This window comes from Patagioenas fasciata, chromosome 3 (assembly GCF_037038585.1).
Source record: "Patagioenas fasciata isolate bPatFas1 chromosome 3, bPatFas1.hap1, whole genome shotgun sequence".
Taxonomy (NCBI): Eukaryota; Metazoa; Chordata; class Aves; order Columbiformes; family Columbidae; genus Patagioenas; species Patagioenas fasciata.
Window position 1 is genome coordinate 121,522,283 of NC_092522.1, and position 21,252 is coordinate 121,543,534.

The 21,252-nt window shown below is 41.2% G+C and overlaps 1 protein-coding gene across 1 annotated transcript in view; it reads right to left on the reverse strand.

The window, feature by feature from the left end:
- The window catches only part of PKHD1 (PKHD1 ciliary IPT domain containing fibrocystin/polyductin), a 271,783-nt gene that overhangs the window by 17,588 nt on the left and 232,943 nt on the right, over positions 1–21,252 (reverse strand). The window contains exon 60 of the mRNA XM_065834370.2: positions 12,867–13,872. Coding sequence (XP_065690442.2) covers positions 12,867–13,872 — 1,006 coding nt within the window. The remainder of the gene's footprint in view (positions 1–12,866; positions 13,873–21,252) is intronic.

Genomic DNA, 21,252 nt, shown 5'->3' on the forward strand with positions numbered 1-21,252 from the left:
TTTCATCATTCGTTATCTGCGCAGTCTGCATACCGATATATAGCAGCATACAGACAACCTATGGGAAGACATAGTTTTTTTTTTCCAAGACTGAAATTTAAATTAGAGCATCCCAGGAGAAGGCTTTTGCATTTAAATAAAGAATCAGCACTTTATTCTGAGCCTGTATCATTTCATTCCCTTTCCCTGTGCTTTGTGTCATCTAGTATCTCATATATATATAGATAGATAATTTATATATATATAAAAACCCATCTAATCTGCAATTGCAATGAGGCGGCTGAGAGTTTGATATTGTCTTGAAATGAAAGTAGAAAAGCTATTCGTACATCTCTAGTGTTTGCTTAAAGGTGTTTACAAACAGAAGATAGATGGAGCATAAGTTTCCTTTAGTTTAATTCTGTTTTTCAGTTTGGATTTAGCTTTTTTTTCTTTTCCCAGGTGTGACTATGCATTACAAACCAGAAGCTGTTCATATTGCAACTGATTGGAAATGCTGGTCTGAATCACAGACACCGGGAAGACCAAGTAAAGATTTAAGGACACCTGCAGTTCAAGAGCTGGCTCAAGGATTCAAGCAAAAAGTTTCCGTTCTTATCATGGTTCTTGACAGGTTTCAGAGGTGGGCCCTACCAACCCCAGCAAGTTCAACAAGACCAAGTGCAAGGGCGAGGAAATTCCAAGTACAAATACAGGTTGGGCAGAGAATGGACTGAGAACAGCCCTGAGGAAAAGGACTTGGTGGTGTTGGTAGATGATAAGGGTCCCTTCCAACCCTTAGCCATTCTGTGATTCTATGACCTGGCAATGTGCACTTGCAACCCAGAAGGTCAACCGTATCTTGGGCTGCATCACAAGGAGCGTGGGCACCAAGTCAAGGCAGGTGAGAGAGGCCAGCACAGGGCAATAAAGATGCTGAAGGGAGTGGAGCATCTCCCGTGTGAGGAAAGGTTGAGGGAGCTGGGGCTCTTGAGCTTGGAGAAGACTGAGGGGTGACCTCATTAATGTTTACAGATATATAAAGCTTGAGTGTCAGGAGGATGGAGCCAGGCTCTTCTCAGTGACAACCAATGGTAGGACAAGGGGTAATGGGTTCAAACTGAAACACAAGAGGTTCCACTTTAAATTTGAGAAGAAACTTCTTCTCAGTGAGGGTGCCAGAGGCTGGAACAGGCTACCCAGGGAGGTTGTGGTCTCCTTCTCTGTAGACATTCAAACCCGCCTGGACACCTTCCTGTGTAACCTCATCTGGGTGTTCCTGCTCCAGCAGGGGGACTGGACTGGATGAGCTTCTGAGGTCCCTTCCAATTCCTGACATTCTGTGATCCTGTGATTTGGCCCCTCTGCTCCGCTCTGGTGAGACACCCCTTCAGAGCTGGTCCAGCTTTGAGGATACCAACATAAGAAGGACATGGGTATGTCGGATCAAGTCCAGAGAAGGTCACAAAGAAGATCAGAGGGCTGGAGCATGTCTCCTGTGAAGACAGGCTGAGAGATTTGGGGTTGTTCAGCCTGGAGAAGGTTCCAGGAATACCATAGTACCTTCCAGTACCTAAACGGGACCTACAAGAAAACTGGAGAGGGACTTCTTACAAGGGCAATAAAGGATAGGACAAGGAGTAATGGGTTTAAACTGAAAGAAGGTAGATTTAGATTAGGTATAAGGAAGAAATTCTTCACCATGAGGATGGCGAGGTCCTGGAACAGGCTGCCCAAAGAAGCTTTGGATGCCCCATCCCTGGAAGTGTTCAAGGTGAGGTTTGGGTGAATCTTGCCATGGCTTCTGTAAGCCTTTTTTCTTTTTCTTTTTTTCTCTCTACAGTTTCTTTAAATTTCCACAAAAGGAAAAATGCTGACATGAAATGCCCTGCCTCCATACCCCAAGCCATGCATGATGAAACTGCGCTCATCTCACACTTAAGGGAAGAGTGCTGTAAAATGCAGTTGTAGGAAGCAGACATTCCTGCTCCCTAGGGTGAAGGGAAAGAAAACAAAACAAGACAAAAATACACATACATGCTTAAAAATAAATGTCTTTTTGCAGATGATTTGAATCCAGCTAACACAGCACAGAACGTGATGTGTCTAATCCACAGGGTCCCACCTGTCTGGGAGCCCCTGCCTTAGGGTAAAACCCTGCACATAGCAACTCATGTTCCTCAAGTGAGCATCAGTGAGGATGCGGAGGAGAAAGGAGCATCCTGCTGCTCCCCTGGTGATTTATGCTGGAAGGAAAATAGGTTTTCCTGGCACAGCTTTGCAGCTGGGAGGTGGGGATGGACAAGCGTGCCTGTATCCAAGCAAGGACTGGAGGGAGGAGACCTTCCTTCCTCCTAATGAGCAAGAAGAGCATGTTGTTGTGTCACTACCCCAAGGTCTCATGCTGGGAAGGAGCAGGTTTGCGATCCCCTGCTGACAGCACTCAACAGGGAGCAGCTCAGCTTAGTGCCTTGCAGCTCTTCTGCATGCGGGCACAGGAGGTGATGTTCGTGATACCTTAGTCAGCAGGGACACCAGGGTCAGGATCTCAGATCCTTTCACCTTCAGTGCTGACACATGTCTGCTGAACATGCTGAGGCTCTGCAGGAGAACAAGCGTCTGCTCTTTAGTAGCCAGGAGGGTAGAGGTCATGCAAGGTCTACTGCAGTTATTATGGCATGGTTGAGAAACCAGGTGGAGAGAGTCAGGGCAAAGGGAAGGAATTCTCTTTGAAATCAAGGAGATGTAATAATTTTAATTATAATTACAACAACATCAAGAAGAATAACAGCAGCAAGAATAATAATTGTTACTGTTATCAGTTGACTTCATGGGGAAAGAGATCAGATGCAGAGCCTTGGTCAAGAATCCATTAAAGTTGACAGAGACATCTGTATTAGAAAACATAAACTTTGGAACTGAAACTTGATCCCCTCTACTGTTTAACAGTCAGTCCATCACAAGCTCTGATCGGGTCCAATAGTAAAGTCCAAAACAACTCTCAAATGGTCTAGAACCTGATACAATCAGAGAATATTCTCACTTGGCTGTTTGGATGAGGCCACCCTGAAATGGGGAGTAACAGAATTTAATTTTATGAACATAGGCTGACCCATGTCAGTAACATTGGTGCTAGAGAACAGTGCCTTACATATTTAATTCCCAAAAAACATAGAAAATGAAACTAATTGAACAGTTATCTGGATAGGTTTGCAACGTGAGTGTTGCATCAGTATATCCTTGGAAGCGGAAGGAAATTGGGAATAATTTGAGGAACAAATAGTATGTCAAAATGCATCATGGTCAAGCCGAATAAATTTTATGTTGTTGTTCTTGAAAAGGTGGTGATTGCCAGTGAAGATAAGACAGGCTACAAGAACAAGATGCTGCAGTGGAGACAAGAGACAGGCAAGATAAGGACTTTAGAAGGCAAAGTAGGTGCAAATTCATGACAAAGGCTGTTGGGATTTTAGTATCTTTGGGTGAGAAGTGTGTTTTCATGTCAAGTGGTGATGAAGTTAGCCAGACATCGAGTACCTGTGCCCTCAGTTGCACTGTTAGAGCTTTGTCTCCCCCTGCAGATCTTATCATTAAGTAATAGTCAGGCAAAAGAAAGACACAAGCACACAGAAGATGATGAGGAGTTGGAGATGGTTCCCACTTTAAGGAAAAGGGCTATCCAAAGGATGACTTTTTTTTTCCACAAATGCCCATGTTTTCCCACGATGTAGAGAGAAATCAAAGCTAGAAGAAATAAACTCCAGTGGAAGGCAGACTTCAGTTTTCCTTGACAACAGAGAAACAATAAAGATGTAATACTGATCATATCTCCACATGAGAACTAGAAGAATGATCTGAGTAGGACTCATTGTGTCTGACACTACTGATGTCTCCCTTCTTTCATGTAGCTTGAGTCAATAAGAACAAAATTCAAAAACATAGGCACCTAAAATGAGTATTCTAGCCATCACAGCAGGGAGTTTTGAACAAAGCCATGTGTCTACTGTCCCAGAGGTCAGATGTTGTGATGGCAGAAATCTGACTAGACAAGACCTAGTAGGAGCAAGGGGGCCCAGGTTGATGGTGAACTGGGATAAGAAACAAGTAACTGAATTGCTTCTGTTGGCAAGGTGGGACAAGAGGAGGATGATTCTTCATTAAAACATTGTGAGGGTTTCCTTTCATAAGGCAATGATGCTTTAGTTAGAAGCTGGATATTTATGGTTGTTGAAAGCATCAGGTAATTCAGTCAGATGGAAAAAGTTCAGAAAAAGAGGTCCAGTGCATACTTTCCTGGAGTATGTATTAGTTAAAACACTCAGTCTTCTTGACCAGCTTCACCTGACATTAGATTTTTGGGGCACTATCACCATTAAATCTCCATTTCTCCATTTGCTAGAGACTGTCTGTCCTGTCCCAACAGATGGGATGAGGGATTTTTCCTCCCAAAGTAACAAAAACCAGACGTTTAAGGCATAACAAGGTCCTTCGTTCTGCTGAGGATGGGGAGAGTGCTTCAAGGTTGTCACACTGTCCAAGATCCAAATGGTTCCCAATCTAGCTTTAAGGACCTTTTTCCCCCATTTTATAGATCAGTAAGTATAGTCACAGAGCATGAACACAGGAATACACATATGTCTCTCCCACAAGGCCAGTCTTCTTCCACTGCTCAAACTTCACTCAACACTTCTCAATCCCCACGGCACCAAAAGCTGAAGGCAAACAACTGCCTGGTGGAGTCCAGATTCTTGCTACCTGGAGTAATAAGAAACCCTCAAAAAATTAAAAAAAGGAGACTGGAGGGACTTAATGTATCTACTCGAGGGTGAGGTGTGATCACCAGGAGCCTTTAGAAGGAGCAGGACAGAGCCAATGCATCAGATAGGAGAGAAACATCCTCCAAATTCATTAGTGTCTTCCGTTAATTGCTGTAGGTGAATGGAAATACCCCTACGTACAAAGCCGTTTCTAGTGGTGAGGAGCTAAACCAGATCTCCTCCTTAACACACTCCTGAAGTTTAATGTCGGGGAAACATCTTTTATTAAATGTAAACAGCATTGCGCCGGAGGTCAGAGCCTTGCCACCACTGTGTATCCCAAGGTAATACCACTTTAAACTCCACATAAACTCTTAAGCAGTTTCTATCCTAAAACCAGACTGTAGGTGGTACAGTTTTTTATGATATGTTATAATAGTGCAATAAATCTGTTAGCTTAAAATCGAATCTCTGTGGCCTTTTAGAGAAATCATCATTAAATGCAAGGCCCTGTTAATGATGCCATCCCAGTGAAATTGTTTAATCTGCTAGGGGGGTGAAAGGTCACCAAATGAATTTTTTATAATACATCAACTTGACACGCAATAGGGAAAACTGTAATAGATAAAAGCAAAGGAAAAGGGCACTGTCTTCTTCTGATAGGTCAATAGCAGCCAAGAGAGTCACTCATCCACTTTTCCTTCACTACCGTGCTCCTTTTCCATTTAATATGGACACCCAATTAATACCTCAGCACCACAGACAACCTCATTTTAGGTGAATTATAGCAATTTCTTCCCCCTTCTCCGAAATGAAAGTGATCACAATACATCATAGCATTGTGCGAATTAACGTTAATTGATTCAAGTTACCAAGCATTGATGGGCCACTTCTATAATCTGGTCCTTATTGGGAGCTGGAAGGGATGGAGGGAAGATTAGATTGCATCCTCCGTTGCTTTGGCGACGGCGGTCACCTGATGGCTTGTTAGACAGTTGTACGCTTCTATTGCTGGCCCCAGTGGGGTCGTCAGTAAACTGGAGTGATGTCCAAACATCATTACACGCTGCTCCGATATTAAAGCAAAGGGATTAGCACCTTATTGCAAGCAACCTGGATTTGTCATTGTGCTGTCGTTATCCAATTTCCAGATGATAATGTGACTGTGGCCTGCGGGCGTAAGGTCCTACAGCCAAACCAAGGTATGTGTCTATATATATATATATATATGTATAGACACACATATATATATACACACACACATGTATCCATATATATGTACATGAACACGTCCCCACAAAGACCCAGCACCCTAAGTCATTTAACCCTTTGCTCACCAGATTCCTACTAACCAAGTATGTGGAAGAATTTTTCTCCCTTTTCCATCTGACACACAGCAGTGGTCGAGAGCACGATGTGACAGCAAAGTGGGCTGACCTGGGAGCCCACACAGCCATCACTCACCTGTGTGTCACACCAAACAAGCTCCGCTGATAGAGGTGACACCACTCACATGTTAAATAAGGTGGAATGGGGAAAGGATCGGTCCCTTGGAGACGTGGCTGACAGCTCCTCTCTGCTGTGTGCACGTCGTGTAAATAATTGCTTTTACTGCAGTTCCCATTAATTGTGAAGGGGGAAAATGGATTCATACGTGACATAAGGAAGGCAGGTCTTGTTTGACAGCACTGGGGTACCAGTGCTGGGACCAGATCTCTTTCCAGTGCCTGAGGAAGGTAATGTGGACACTCCTGGTTCTCCTCATGTATCTGAACATTCATAACTTCTGGGGGAACACTGAGGAACTGTGAAAAGCTCCTCCTGAGCTGTTCCCCTTCATTTTTAACTGATCTTTAATAAAACAAACCGCTCAATTCCAAAGATCCCCACTGGTGTGTGGGATATATGACAATATATCCTTCCTCCCACAGAGACCTGTGAAGTTTATTACGACTCCTGTTCCTAAGTCCCTCCTACCCTCTTAATCTTCTTCCTCCTCTGCTCTCTCCTGGTCTCCTTTCACATTTCCTACCTCCTGCTCCCTTCCTGCAGAGAAACCAGCTGAGTTTTAGAAGCCCTTTGCCAGAGCAAGTTGTGATTTACACCATGGTTACAGTGGGGTAGGACTTCTAATTGTCCGAACCTTGTAAATCACTAGTGTCATCCATGAGTAGGATTGACAGATTTTTAGATAGGTTTACCATGTACAGTAGATACTAACAGAAATGTAATCTAGAAGTAAGGCTCAGAGGGAAAATGTAGCTTGAGGGATTGGTATTGGTCACAGGCCCTTTAACACCTACAGTACCAGAAGAGGTCCAGTCCAGGAGAGCAGTGGTGAAATGGTATTATCTGATCTGCTTAGAATCATGGAATAGTTTGGGTTGGAAGGGACTTTCAAAGCTCCCCCAGTGCCACCCCTGCCATGAGCAGGGACATCTTCACCAGCTCAGGTTGCTCAGAGCCCCGTCCAGACTGGTCTGGGATGTCTCCAGGGATGGTTCATCCACCACCTCTCTGGGCAACCTGGGACAGGTTCTCATCAGCCCCAGTGTAAGAAATTTCTTCCTCATGTCTAGAAGTCCTGGTTTCTCACAAGGATCACACTGAAACAGGTGAAATGCTTTCAGTGTATCATTTCTTTTTTTCCCTGAAAGTCAGACACACAATCTTATGGACAGACAGCTTTGCTATTAGCAGTGACTATATAGTGGTATTACCTTCAACCTCCACAAATGACTCGTGTATGTACTCTGCAAGGTAGACTTTATATTTATTTAGGAAAGTTCCTGGATAAAAAGCACTTTTGTTTAAGCTGTAGTTTAATTCCTCTACTCACCATTACAGAATCCCAGTTCTCTGATTAGAAACTTTCTAGGTTTCACTGTAAATTTAGTAATGTGTATTTTTCCACAATTTTACTAGACTGCAAAATGAGGTGCTGGAAAAAAATGGGTCTCAAAAATTCCCAAACTAGTAAAAAAAAAAAAATAAATTCACAATATTGCCATGACAGGGGCGAAATCAGGAAAACAGAATGGTGTCAAATGGGAAATGGTCTTCTTCTAGTTCGATTGACAGGTTCTTCTAGTTTATTCTCTGAGGAGGAGCCTCCTTCTGTTTTAAAATGTAAATTTACTTCTTGATAATTTACACACATTTGTTCCTGTGCTGTCATTGTCTATTAGTGTCTAGAGCTTCCTGTCTGGTATTTACTCTTCCAACATGTTTTCACCAACAGGATGATATCTCTCCTTGACCTTGGTTTGCTGGGTTAAATACACTGAGCTCTTTTGTTGTTTATATCCTAAAATAAACTCCATTTCCATGATCATCTTAAAGGTCCTTCCCTTTATTTATTTGAATTGAGTTTGTCTTTTTTTGTACATCAGCAAGCAAAGTGGCACATGCTACTCAAGAGTATACTCTCTAGAGTGTCCCTAAAAACATGTGAATTAAGTTTATACAATTTATATAATTATATAAGCTTAATTTTAAGGCAGTAGTCAGGAGTTTAAACTGTAAGTTCTCAAGTAACACTTTTTCCACATCTTCACTTCAGGGGTGTGTGGCAGATGAAGTCTTGAAAGAGCCTCAAGTGCTGCAATAGATGCAGTGGTGCAATTATGTACAACAACCTGCCTGAAACCTACACTACCAAGCACTTTAGGGTTAGGATGTGTCAGAATTAATGTATTTTGAACCTCTAATCCTGCCTGTCTGTGTATAGAGAATTAGTAGCAATTTCTCATTTAGTCCTCTGCATAGGTATTTCTGCCTAAATAAGCAGTTCTTTGATGATTTGCTTCACTTTTACTGCTTGCTGTGAGCCTCAAACATCATCATTTCCTGCGTGCACACTGTTTTTCACGTGCTACACCAAACCTAACTCTTAATAATGATTAATGCCTGCAAATTTCAGTTTGTAGCAGTTTAAAAATACATTGAGAAGGAGCAAAGTGGGGATATGGACTAAATGGCTTCTGGATGACTGTCCGGCTTTATATTTCTGATTTTGTATAAAGGCACCCACACAAACGCACACAATGCACTCAGTGTTGTACTCTCTTTTTCTTTTGCATTTATATTGATATTAAGCACACTCTGCAAAATAGAGATTTCTATCTGTAAATACATTGCAGTATATATTAATATACAGTCATTCACAGGAAGATAAAGCGATATGATAGCCATCTCTGAGATTCTCCAGCTGTGCAAGATGATAGCAGTCATAGCAATCACATCTGTCTTTCCTTGACAAACCAATGAGCTGTGTTTGAAGTGACCCTAACAAAGGAGTTAAATTGTAATGAGAACTTACAGTTTAAACTCCTGACTATTGACTTAAAATTAAGCTTATATAATTATATAAATTGTATAAATGTAAATTGTGATGTAAAAAAGGCATTTCAAATCATAACGGGCAAGTCATTTTTTTTTTTTTCATAGGCATGGCAATGTGATATACAGACTTGTACATACAGCCTTGTATATACAGCCTTGCTATCCTGCAAGGTTTCTAAGGCTCCCTTCAGCCTCGCTGTCCTCGTATGCAAAGATAACACCCAGTCTCTGTTGATCAAAGATCTTTTTGTTGTTGTCTTGATGCAAAAGGAGCCACTAGTCTGAAACTGCAGGGAGACTGGCCTGATTGGATACTCAGGGGGCTGAAAATATTTCTCTTTTTCCTTCCACAGAAAAATACATGGGAATACTTAGCCTGACTTGTAATCCCAGCCACATCATCCTTGCCTGAGCTAGTGTATACTGCCTAAAGAGAGACAGATAGACAGTGGGGATACTACATGTCCCAACAGGAAAACCCTGATTTCATTTCACAAGTTATCCGTGGCCTTATTGCATCAGAAATGTCAGCCATGAGTAATTCCAGAAAAGCTATGACTGATGGGGAGCAATAAATAACGTTGCAGAGGAGCCCAAGCAGTGGAAGAGCTCTGAGCTAGCCCCGTGATCTGGTGATGTTCGTATTCTCTTCAACAGACATCCCTACTGAGATGGTGAATCTATGGCTTTAAGCTAGCACTGCTCCTATACTAAACCAGCCTCCTTCCCGGGGACCTGTCCTATTCCTTGCTGCTCAGCAACTAGTTAATCTTAGATTACAGAATCATAGAATTGTTTAGGTTGGAAAAGACCCTTCAGATCATCGAGTCCAAGTGTTAACCTAACACTGGCACTAAACTATGTCCCTAACAACCTCATCTACATGTCTTTTAAACCCCTCCAGGGATGGTGATTCAATCACTTCAACTGCTTGGACTGGCTGCACAGAGCATAAACAGATGGGAAGAGAAGCCCCAGCCGGGAGAGTAGCCCCCGGTGTGAAGAAGATGTCACTTGTGCCTGAAAAAAAGCAGGAACAAGTTCTCCTCCCTGGAACACAGAATGTGATCATCTCCTCTAGGAGATCTCTGCTTGCCCCACATGATGTCACAATGATGCATTCAGAAACCCACAAGCATTCAATAGGGTTCTGGTGAACTTACTCTAAAGAAATCTACACTTATTTCCTTTCCCACACTGTAGTTATTGTTGTTCCTCTTGTTCTGATCATCAATAATGAACACCCTGAATGAGGGGTCCGGTACCTCTCACACTCTACAGGCTACAGCCTGTCTTGGGATGTCATAAAGACATGATAAAATTGCCTATCACAGGGTGTAGAGACTTCCTACAACATTTTTTTCCTGTCCCATTTTGTGGTATCCTTCATCGTAACACAAATATCCCCATCAACAATAACGATGTTAGTTCCCCTGATAAAAAATATTGTCTATCTATCTTCAGAGTTTGACCCTGATTTAAGATTTGACCTTGCAAATTATAATTTCCCACTGTGCTTAATATAACACCACTTAAAAAAAAAAAAAACAAAAAAACAACCAAAAAAGTGATTGTCCCACTGTACTGGGCACTAGGGAGACCAAACCTTGAATTCTGGGAAATGGTGAAGTCACTATTCCTCTATTCCTAGAAGTGTTTAAAAAACATATAGATGAGGGGTACATGGTTTAATGCCAGAGTTAGCTTATGGTTGGACTCAATCCTGAGGGTTTCTTCCATTCAAAATGTTTCTATGATTGTGTGATTCTGTGAAAAACAAAACCAAAGCTAAACAACAGAGCAAAACAAAGATTTCTATGATCGTAGAGCAGTGTCCTTACAGTGGGTGCTTCCCCACCATAAGCCACAGAGTGCCTAGTAGAAAAGTTAATCATGTGAATAGTAGTTTGTATCACTAGCAGTCAGCAGACATCAGGATGGTACAGGGGTCAATGCTAAATGTTAGAAGATATGGTATTAATTAGAGAAAGTAAGTCTTAGACAAATCCAATTTCTTTCTAGAATAGATAGAATATGCATATACTTGGGTAAGGCTCAGTAGTGCACAACATCAAAAATAACATTATGCAATATCAAGAGAGTACACAATAAGGTTGCCAAACATCAAATCCCATGTCTCCTATTATAAACAGATGGGATATTACCTTTTTCATATTACCCATATGCTTTTAATATAGATTCAAGATCTGAGGCTGGAATACACTGCTGTCTGCTCCCTTCCCAGCCATGCTCCTCACAACCTTCTCTGCAGATAAGGGTGGCCATCTGTGCCATGTAAATCGTGGCTGCAAGAGGCTGAAAAGAGTGAGATGGGGACATGGGAAGGGGGAACAGAAAGGGTTGTTTATTGCTTTGGAGGAGAGGAAAAAATGACTTTCAAAAACTCTGTCTTGGTACAGAACGTCAATAAAAAATTAGCATGTAAGAAGCTGACCAAAAACTCAGTGACTGGCAGACCTCAAAAGGTAGCTTCCATTGAGAAAACATTATAAAGTAAAGGGGTGTCCTGCATTGATCTGTCAAAATCAGCTGCTGGCCTGATGCTTTATCTATGTCAAGAAACAAACATAAATATAAAATCCACATAAAAGTAGGTGGGCTGATACATTATGGAGAGAGCAATCAAACACAGACACCTAGACCATATGTTGTGTTGTGTTAGATCTGGGCAAACAAACTGGATGGATTGTATCCTGGAAAGCTAGAACTGAAAAGGAATTAGCAAATACAGTGAGCAAACAGAGGATCATGAGCTCTTCTAGTTCTGTGGAAAAATGGGCTAATGGGATCATTGAATTCTGTCAGAAGAAAATGGGATTTAGTACCACTTTTGCATATGGCACTGATATGGAGGAAAACTCTTGGCTTTTCAGGCATACGCACTTCAAAAAGCATTCAGAAAATAGAAACAGAGAAGGAAAGAAACATTATCCAGGACTCAAACCTTGCAATTTATTAAAAAGCAGACAGCTAAGTGATTTGATTAGTCTGGAGGTATCTGGAGAAGAAGAAAGAAACTCACTGATGTAACAGTAAAGGGAAGAACAAGGGACTCTCATGGGAGGGAAAGTGGGCAAGTACTTATTGCAGCAAAAACAGGGATAAGAATCCAACATCTAGGCATACATTCAAGTAGTACTGGATATGTCCAGCTCTTGTATCTTCAAGACCTGATGGTTTTCTAGAATAAGTATTTTAGCCAAAAACAAAGGTTAACAGTGAGGTACCAAAGTGAAAAGCAGTGTCCTGTGTCATGGCAGAAGATCAAAGAAGAAGATTAAACAGTCCTCTCTGTCCTTAAAGTTTAAAAGTATGTGAATCAAGGTTTAGACCTACAAGCTAGTTAAGGCAACAACCCATTTTTTTGTAGCATGTTCCTTGTGCTACATCAATTTATAAACATTTGTAGATTTAATTGTTTAAAATTTAAGAGCCTGAACTTCTTGAGAAACATTGACTTTACCAAATATTTTATAATTTTAAGGTAAACATCTTGGAACTCTGTTCCTGGTTTAAAGCAACATGGACACCTCTGCATTGTGTGGATCCATGAGCACCAGCAGAACAACACAGTAATTCACAGTCAGGGGTCCAGCTTGTACTTGGGCATAGCTCTGTCATGGAAACTTTATAATGTGTTTCACAATAGTTAGCAATATTTCAGTCAACAGACAACTTACTCCTTATCTTAATAAGCACATAAAGTGGTTAAATTGCCTCACTACACTTCAATCAGTATCTGCTGGTATTGCATCTGGTACTTACCTGTTGCTGTCTTCTGCTGAAAACACTAAAGCAGGCTGAGTCACCATTAAAGTATCAATTGGCAAGCCAAGGCCTCTCTGAAGGTCTCCACTCTGATGAGAGTTGATAATTGTTCTGGCCAAACTCTTTAAGCTCTCACTTGTTAACTCATTTTTTTGATGGCCTGGTGGATCACCGAGTTCAATGATGAGCACTCTTGATGGACCAGCTTCATCAGATGGCTGCAGAGCTTGGACATTGTCCGATCCTCTCCTCAATTTCTGTGAGTTAGACCTGCTATGAACAGCAGTACAAAACGTCATGTCAGGGCAGTGATATCTCTTTTTGCTAGCACTGGCTGAAATTACCTTCAACATGCTTTCACCTCCCAGCACATGCTGGACCACTCTGACTTTGTCGTGACCAACCTTCAGGAAATCAGCCAATCGACATATTGTATTTGCTTCTCCCTCTTCCCCAACAGCCTCAGTTACAGCGAATGCCACAAGAAGGGAAAGGCCGACAACTATTTCTACAGGTTCCTTCTCATGCAGGAGAACATAGAGAAGATTGTCTTCAAAGCTAAAATAATTGGTTCCTGCCCTTTCATTCAGTGAGAAAGAATATGGTGTTGGAGAGATATATTTCCCTTGAACGAAAACACGAAGACTGAGTGGTTCATTGTAGAACAGAGCGAGGGGCAGTCTGATTGTGTTTTGGCCACTGAGGAGGTAGAGTCTGAAAGCCAGAGGTGCTAGGTTTGGGAAGCAAATTGTAGTAAGTTGGGTGGATGGCAACACAGAAAAGATAGTAGAGTGATGTTCTTCAGGATAACATGACGCATGCCATGTCACTTCACTGAAGGTGTCCATAAAGCTGCCAGTCATTGCTACCACTGGAAACAGTCTCTGGGTGACCATACCAGGGTCCAAGTTTTCTAGGATGACAAGTGCATGATCTGTCTCCTTGCAGAAATAGCCTTCTACTGAGGGCTTGGAGATACACTTGCTGTCATCTCTGTAAATTCCTGGAAGGGAATAGAGATGGGGAGAGAAAAAAACATTTGAATTGTTACAGACACCATCTTAATTTGTGCCATAGCTGCTTGTTTTCCCATTCAGTGTTCAAAGCCACTTTTGCTGGTGCTAAAATTTTGCATAGTTTTAAGAGAAACCTGGACACTAAGGGATATTAAATAGGCAGGAAGCACATCTACCTCGAGGTATCCTTTACCTGAAAATGGTTGAAGGCTGAAAATGAATGACAGAGAAGTGCCATATACACTTGTCTTGTTCTTTCCAGATACCAAATTATGGGCACCATTGAAAGACCAGGCATGCTAGATGGGTATTTACTCTGACCCACAACAGTATCCCTATGTCCTTATATGTTCTACACTCTCCTGGATCTAAACCTGTAACAGAGTAACAAATCAGGGAATGACTAATTCTTTGGAAAGATAATTTAACTTCATGCGAAGCCCTCTTATCCCATTCATGGGGATTTTATCACAAAAAATAAACAAACAAATAAACAAACAAACAAAAACAAGAAGAGACCAGAACATCATTAATCTACTCCAGCAGTCAACAAACTCACCAAGTTTAGAGTCAGAAGAAAGCACCAGATTCAGACACTTACAAATTGCAGAGACCCTTACAGGTGCTCCAAGTGTCCAAGCTCCCATTACCATCAATACAGACAAAGCAATTTAGAAAGAGAGGAAGTTCACCCTAAAATACCTCTGTTTTGTCAGATGGATTACCCTTTACAGTCTTCTAAGTTTACTGACCAGAGGTAGGATCCTGCCACTTAAACACAAGTGCATAATGTGACCTGGACTTCTTTGGGTGTTACGGCATATATAGATGTAACACATGATCCATGGGAGTGCAAAAACCACTTACGGCAATATTTTAGGTATTTTTTTACTGATAATAATAGGAGCTAAAACACTTCCATTCATGTCAGAATTTGCCACTGAATCCCATCCCAAGTGTCTGTGGAGACAAGTCACAAGAGGGCCCTTTTATGGAAGGATCTTTAAAGAAGAGATGCAGTCCACAAAGTCTTCTGAATTAAGGTATGATCCATCTAACCAAATATGGGTCTCTGCTTTAAGATTAGAGAAATTGTGCCTCAGGCTGTAATGATGAGATCATCAATGATTACAAAGAGAGAATAAAAGTAAATGAATTCAGATATGGGCACCAAAAACATAAACATTTCTGCCTGGGGCATCTTAGGAAAAGATGTGTGTTTCTGTTTTTCCTTCCTCTCTTCAAAATAATATCAAAGGAGGAATTTTCTGCTGCAGCCAGCTATAATCCTCCTTCCCTCCTCGAGCCTGCCCCTTCCCTAGTTAGCTGTACTCACAAACATGTTAGGCAAAGCATGGCCAATATCTAAATTAACTCTGTGTTCCTCATTTTGTAGCTCTGGGGATGTATGTGCAGATCAGCGATGCTTGACGCTAATGATTAAAAATGAAAGGGACAGCAGCATCTTTGAGCATCACAAACTCTTGGATGAATAAAATGGCATTCTCCTATCAAGGAAAAATTACAGCTCTGAAAGAGAAGAAAATATCAGTCTCCTGGAAAAGAAATGAACTATGAGAAACATGGCTGGGCTCTGCTTGTAGTCACATCTCGATGCCTGGATCCTGTGGACACTCACCTATGATTTATTTCAAGGGGATTCCTCATGTGCAAACCACTGCCCAGGTCTGTGAGCGTTTCCCAGAATGAGCCATCACTCTGCACATCACCAAGGAAAGCAATTAAATTACATACATTTCAAGCTTTGTTCGGGGAGGAGATCCAAGTCAGAGAAGATCTGTGCAAAAGCCCCTATTTTAGACACCAACTTGACATTTTCTTTCAGTTTTTCTTGCCTTTCTTTCCTTTTTCTTGCTTTAGCACTGTAATTATTTTGCTATCGGTGTGTGCCAGGGGCAAAAGGAGAAGGAGAAGCAACTTCATTTAGCAGCAGAAGGGGAAACTCTGCGCTAAGAGATGTTCGGTATTGCCCCGGAAACCCCCCCATATCTCTCCCTGGTGACATTGCTTTTGTCTACAAATGGGATTAGCTGATGTTTTGTGAATTCCCTGGAACTTTTCTTTGCCATGCCTGCCTTGCAAAGTGGGTTTGCTTGGTTTCCCATACACACACGTATCGTTGCTCGCCTCCTTCCAAATGGTCTTATCTGCCAGTCACAATTTCTGCAGCCTGCAATTTCGATCGCTTTTAAATGAAACCCGTGCTGGCCTTAGTAATCATAACGTCATTTACAATTTACCACAAAACACGTTTATTCGGTTAGTAGCACATCGGAGAAAGAGAACTCCATATGAACTCGCCGCTGAAGCCCTAATCTGATTATTTCCTCATGAAAATCCAAGCAGGGGTGCTTGTAAGAGGGGTCTGAGGGGAGAAGGAAAAAGTGAGTCCTGGCCACAGCTGACTCTCATAATCAATGGGAACAGATAAGTGACGTGTCAGGGCCAGCAGCTAATCTGCCCCGGGGCTTTCCTCTAAAAAAGGCCAGAGTGGACAGGACTTAATAAATACTGAGTGACCACTGAATATTGAGGTGACATGTGCTATTTACATTGGCGATGAACAATAACAGCGATAAATTCCAGAAACATCCCCCCCTGCCATGGGTGAAATTAGATTAAACAGGTTATATTTGTGTGTTTGCACACACACGTGTGTGAGCAGGCGGAAAAAAAAGAAAAACAGGGAAATGTAGAAACTTGGCATATGTGAGTCAAATGGAGAGCCTAGAAATGGGTAAAAAAGATGGGAAAATGTTCATATCTGTAGCAATCGGTGCACAGGTGAGGTGAAATGTCATGTCGGAAATTGCAGAAGAAGAGGACAAGTGTTTGTCAGGTGCTTGCATGGGCATGTGTGGCACATGTGTGTCCTGTTTAGTGCATAAAATAAAGTAATCCTTGGAGAGTGCGTGTGTCCACCTTCTGCAGCTACTTCCTCAGCCTCAGAGAATAAACTTTGCTTTTCTTCAGATTCCCCCATCACCAAGTAAAGTTTATTATTTAATTACGTATGTGCACACACACACATAGACATACGAACATATATCTCTATATGAGATCTTTAGCACTCAGGTTGCTTCTAGGGCTCCTGACAAATATTAAATTTGTGTCAATATTTGTCCTTCCTGTCGTGAAATGAGGATTTTCCACCTCATTTCACATTTGAAAAGAAAAATGCGCCAAGGGGGTCCTCTTTGCTTAGGAAAAAACCACCACCACCACCACCATCTCATATCCTTTATTTAGAAAAATGGAGCAGGAGGGAAGGAGGGAAGAGTATTTTTAAAATAGATGTTTTGACTTAAAGGCACGTAGAGTCCTTTGCAAGCCTCCTGCCTTTTCCCAAGTTCCCCAACGACAAATAAATAAAATAAAATAAAATAAATTCTACATTTAAAATTGAATGAAATACATCAACATTAATGATTTTCCCCTTCAGGTTCACACCACCATTTCCTTCAATAATTTTTACCCATTTCATGATAGATTTCACAATTCATGGTACAAGGAAAAATAAAGTCTTTTTTTTTTGACAAAAACAAAAAGCATTGCCAGTTTTTTATCAAAATAAAATAAATCTCCCTCAATTTTCTTTCCATCCGACTGGATTTGCCCGTCAGTTATTTCTAATTTAACTACAATTATATTCACAAAAATATAAAAGTGAATAGAGGAGGAGGGGAGAGATAAATGAGACACTGTTTAGAAATTGCAATTCATTGGCCTTGGGCTGGCCAGCACATATCTTCGCTGAGGGGGAAATATTCATCAACATTAACTGTTCCTTTTGACCTGCTGACATTCAATGTGAAATAATATATATATATATATATTTTATTTTATTTTATTTTATTTTTTTTTAAAAAAAGGGCTCAGGAACAGGACATTAGAAATCTAGAGAAGGTAAATTATTCTGAGGTCGGTTGTTTTTTCTATACAAATGGGTCTCCGTGTTTCTTGTGCTTGGATGTTTCCCATAAATGAAAACATTCCCATCACCTTCAGCAGATGCCAAAACAAGGAATCTCCCATCGTTTATGGAAATCCCACTGACTATAAATTAGCGATATCACTCAATTGAGTTTAACAGTGTTCCCATGGGGGATGAACACACTGATATGGAATGCAAAGTAACTTATTTGACGTGGGTTTCTCACATCGGGTGTGTTGGGAACACACACATGGGAATATGTGGTGGCATGTGTGCTTGCTCATATATTTGTGTACCTACGTATGTGAGATACACACACATAAACTCATAGCAGGGACCGTGTAAATAAAAATGGAGTGATTGCTTTAGGCTGTTAATTTGTTCTTTTAAAGAAAATTATCTTAGAAGGAAATGAGTTTCATAACACCACACTGTGTGGGTTTTTATGCTCTCCTGTTTTATCGTTCCTCCATAAAAAACTTTGAGCCCCCTGGCCAATTTCAGTCACATTTGTGGACTCAAAGATATTATGTTCCTACAAGTTTTGTAAAAGTAGGTGCCCAAGTAGAGAAAAAACAGTTATTAGGGTTTTCGCTGAAGGAAAGTCTGTAGTATAAGCTCACTCTTATTATACATCACAAGATCTGCATTGACCCTCCTCTTCCATATAAAAATCCATAGAAAAATAGGTGTAGTAGGTGAAATATTTATTCTTGCGTTTATTGTTTGTGTGCATTGATATGTTCGTACACATCGCTACTATTTGTTTGCCATTAAATCACACATTATTTACATCTTTCATGTGATTATACACTTTTAATGCTTGCACCAACTCTTCAGAGCTCCCTCACACCTGAGAGGTAAGGCATATGTGTTACATGTGATAAAATTTCCTTTCAAGTTATGAACAAAAAACTTCAGTTTTCCATTTTCCAGAGACTATAGTAATAACTCATTCTTGACCTTAAGGTATAAGTGCACAAGCAAATTATTAAGAAGAGAGACTAGAAGCCCTCTGAGGCTAGATTGCGCTCCAAGAGTGATCAAAAGGAGTCTTCTAGAAAGAGTATGGGAAGAAAGTGTGTATATGTCAATGTTCAACCAAAATGACCCTCAAGCTTTCGGTTATTTACAGGTCAGGAACCTCTTGAGTCAGAGACATCATCTTTGGTCTTCATATTTGAGAGAAAATATCAAACCTGCAACATGAGCTTGTGAAAATCTGTGAAGGAGAATAACCTGGCCAGAATATATCTTGAGCACTCTCAAAGGAGGTGACTCAGTAAATCTGAAATACCCTTTAGTGAGGCTAACCAGTGTAGGCCTTGTGTCTGGGTTGAATTAAAGGATGCTCCTTGTAGTGTCACAGAACTCCTGAAATGCTCTGCTGCCACGGCAAGGTGATCGCACCTGGAAATACATGGTCTGGATGGAACTGTGTATTGCACGCGTCAAAACCAATAAAATAACTGGTGCCAAGGCCAGTTCCTTGTCCCTGAGGCCAGCTGGCATGGTACTTCCATAGTGTTAAATCCACTGACCCTCCAAAACACAGTGTTCACCTCCAAACTGCCCTTTTGGACCAGCTCCTGACTTGTATTAATTTCCAGAAAGTGCCCAGGAGTTGTCTTAGACACTGCTGGGTTACCTGGGACCAAACTGGGTTTGGAGCTGTTCTCCTAATGTAGCAGGAGTGACCAGGAATCTTCAGCGTCCATAATCTAGTGCTGCTTGACTCAACAAACACCAGACCCATTCCTGGTATTGTCAGCCCAGAGCAGCTTGTTTATCATTTTATTAAACTTAATCAGAAAGAAACAATTAGGGAGGATTTTTGTCTGCATTATCATTAATGGTTAGGGAACTTGGGTCTTTTTAGCCAACCTGAAAACACGAAGTTCCCCATAATATTTACTTAGGGAATAAATCCAATATGGTGAAAAAATAGAAGCATTACCTGACATCATGTTGTACACGGAGATAAAAATGATTAAGCAGTGTAATTGAACTATACTTCATGATTCGGTGGAATTTCAGAGAATTCCCAAAAGTGAGATAAATTAAGCACCACTAAACTGTAACCCAGAATGGAGGAGAATAAGGAGTCATTACCATAAGGTCTACTGTAATACTATCAAAAGTGGGGCAAGAGACTGCGGTGAATGGTACAGAGTGAACTTTCATAGGACAGCATGGGAGAGATAATTTGGATCTCCATAGCCTTCCTGAAGGATATCAATACACAGTGAAGGGGTGGAAATAGTGGCTTTTTGTCCATCAGTCTGCAAAGTAGGACCCAGGGCCCTGAACGAAACTTTTAGTTGTTCTTATGAAGCAGATAATACAAACTATTCCCACAAACCTCTTGAAGCCATTAACCATAATTTAAAAAGCCAATAGCTGGGTGTGACAGGGATCCTGTCTCCCAGGAAAGATGATGGAAAGAGAAAAAAGCAAAGAGAAACAACTTTTAATCCAAATTATTCAACCTTTGAAAAAACATGCTGCTCCCCGACGAGCCATTTGTTTCTCACGTCGCTACCAAAGGTTTTCCTGTTGTTTCCCCTTAAGATAATCTTGGTTTCCTTTAGGTGTATTTAAAAGCCAAAAGGATTTTCTCTCCTCCTGACCAATAAACTCATCCATTCAGTCAAACTGCTAACTGGGGCTCAACACAAAGACAGCAAATGGCAAAACCTTTGCCAACGTGATTCCAGTCACCGTCTTTCCAACCAAGAAATGATAAAACCACCACCTGAAAGCAGAACAGCAGCTTCATCAAGACGCCAGACCTAAAAACGAAAGCATCCATGCCATGCGCTGCTCTGAGCTGTGGATATAATGAGTTTTGAATGGGAAGTCCCGGACACAATAAATCTGTGCCATATGTGACCATTTCCTGTGTCAGTTCCTTTCTCATAACCAGTGGAGACTTCACCCTCCCCCTCGTTTTCCCTTTCATGACCCCACACCAGGGCTCTGAAATCTTTCAAGGTTGCTTGTGGGCACAGCGGTTGCATAAATAAATGAGTTTGACAGCAAACATCATAACGGGAATGTGTGCTACACACTAGGGCTGGTGCTACTTGCTGAAGAAAAGAAGGAGGAAAGAGTATGGTTCGTTACCACAAACAAAAGTATGTTCTCTGACAAGCGGTGAAAGAATAAGTCAAATAAACTTGAAGTCTATTAAGACCATCACTGCCAGTTTTTGTTATTGACAGGAAGGTTCTCAGCTTCTCTTTGCTCTTTGTTACTCTTTAACTTAACTCTTTAGTTACTCAGCAAGAGTAACTAGAAAAAAAAGAACTAAAAACAGTGAATGGAAAGAAACGTAACATCCATAAATGTCACAAGGAATATGAAGCAACTAGAGAGTTCTCCGTTCATCAGCAGTTTCTCACAATAACCG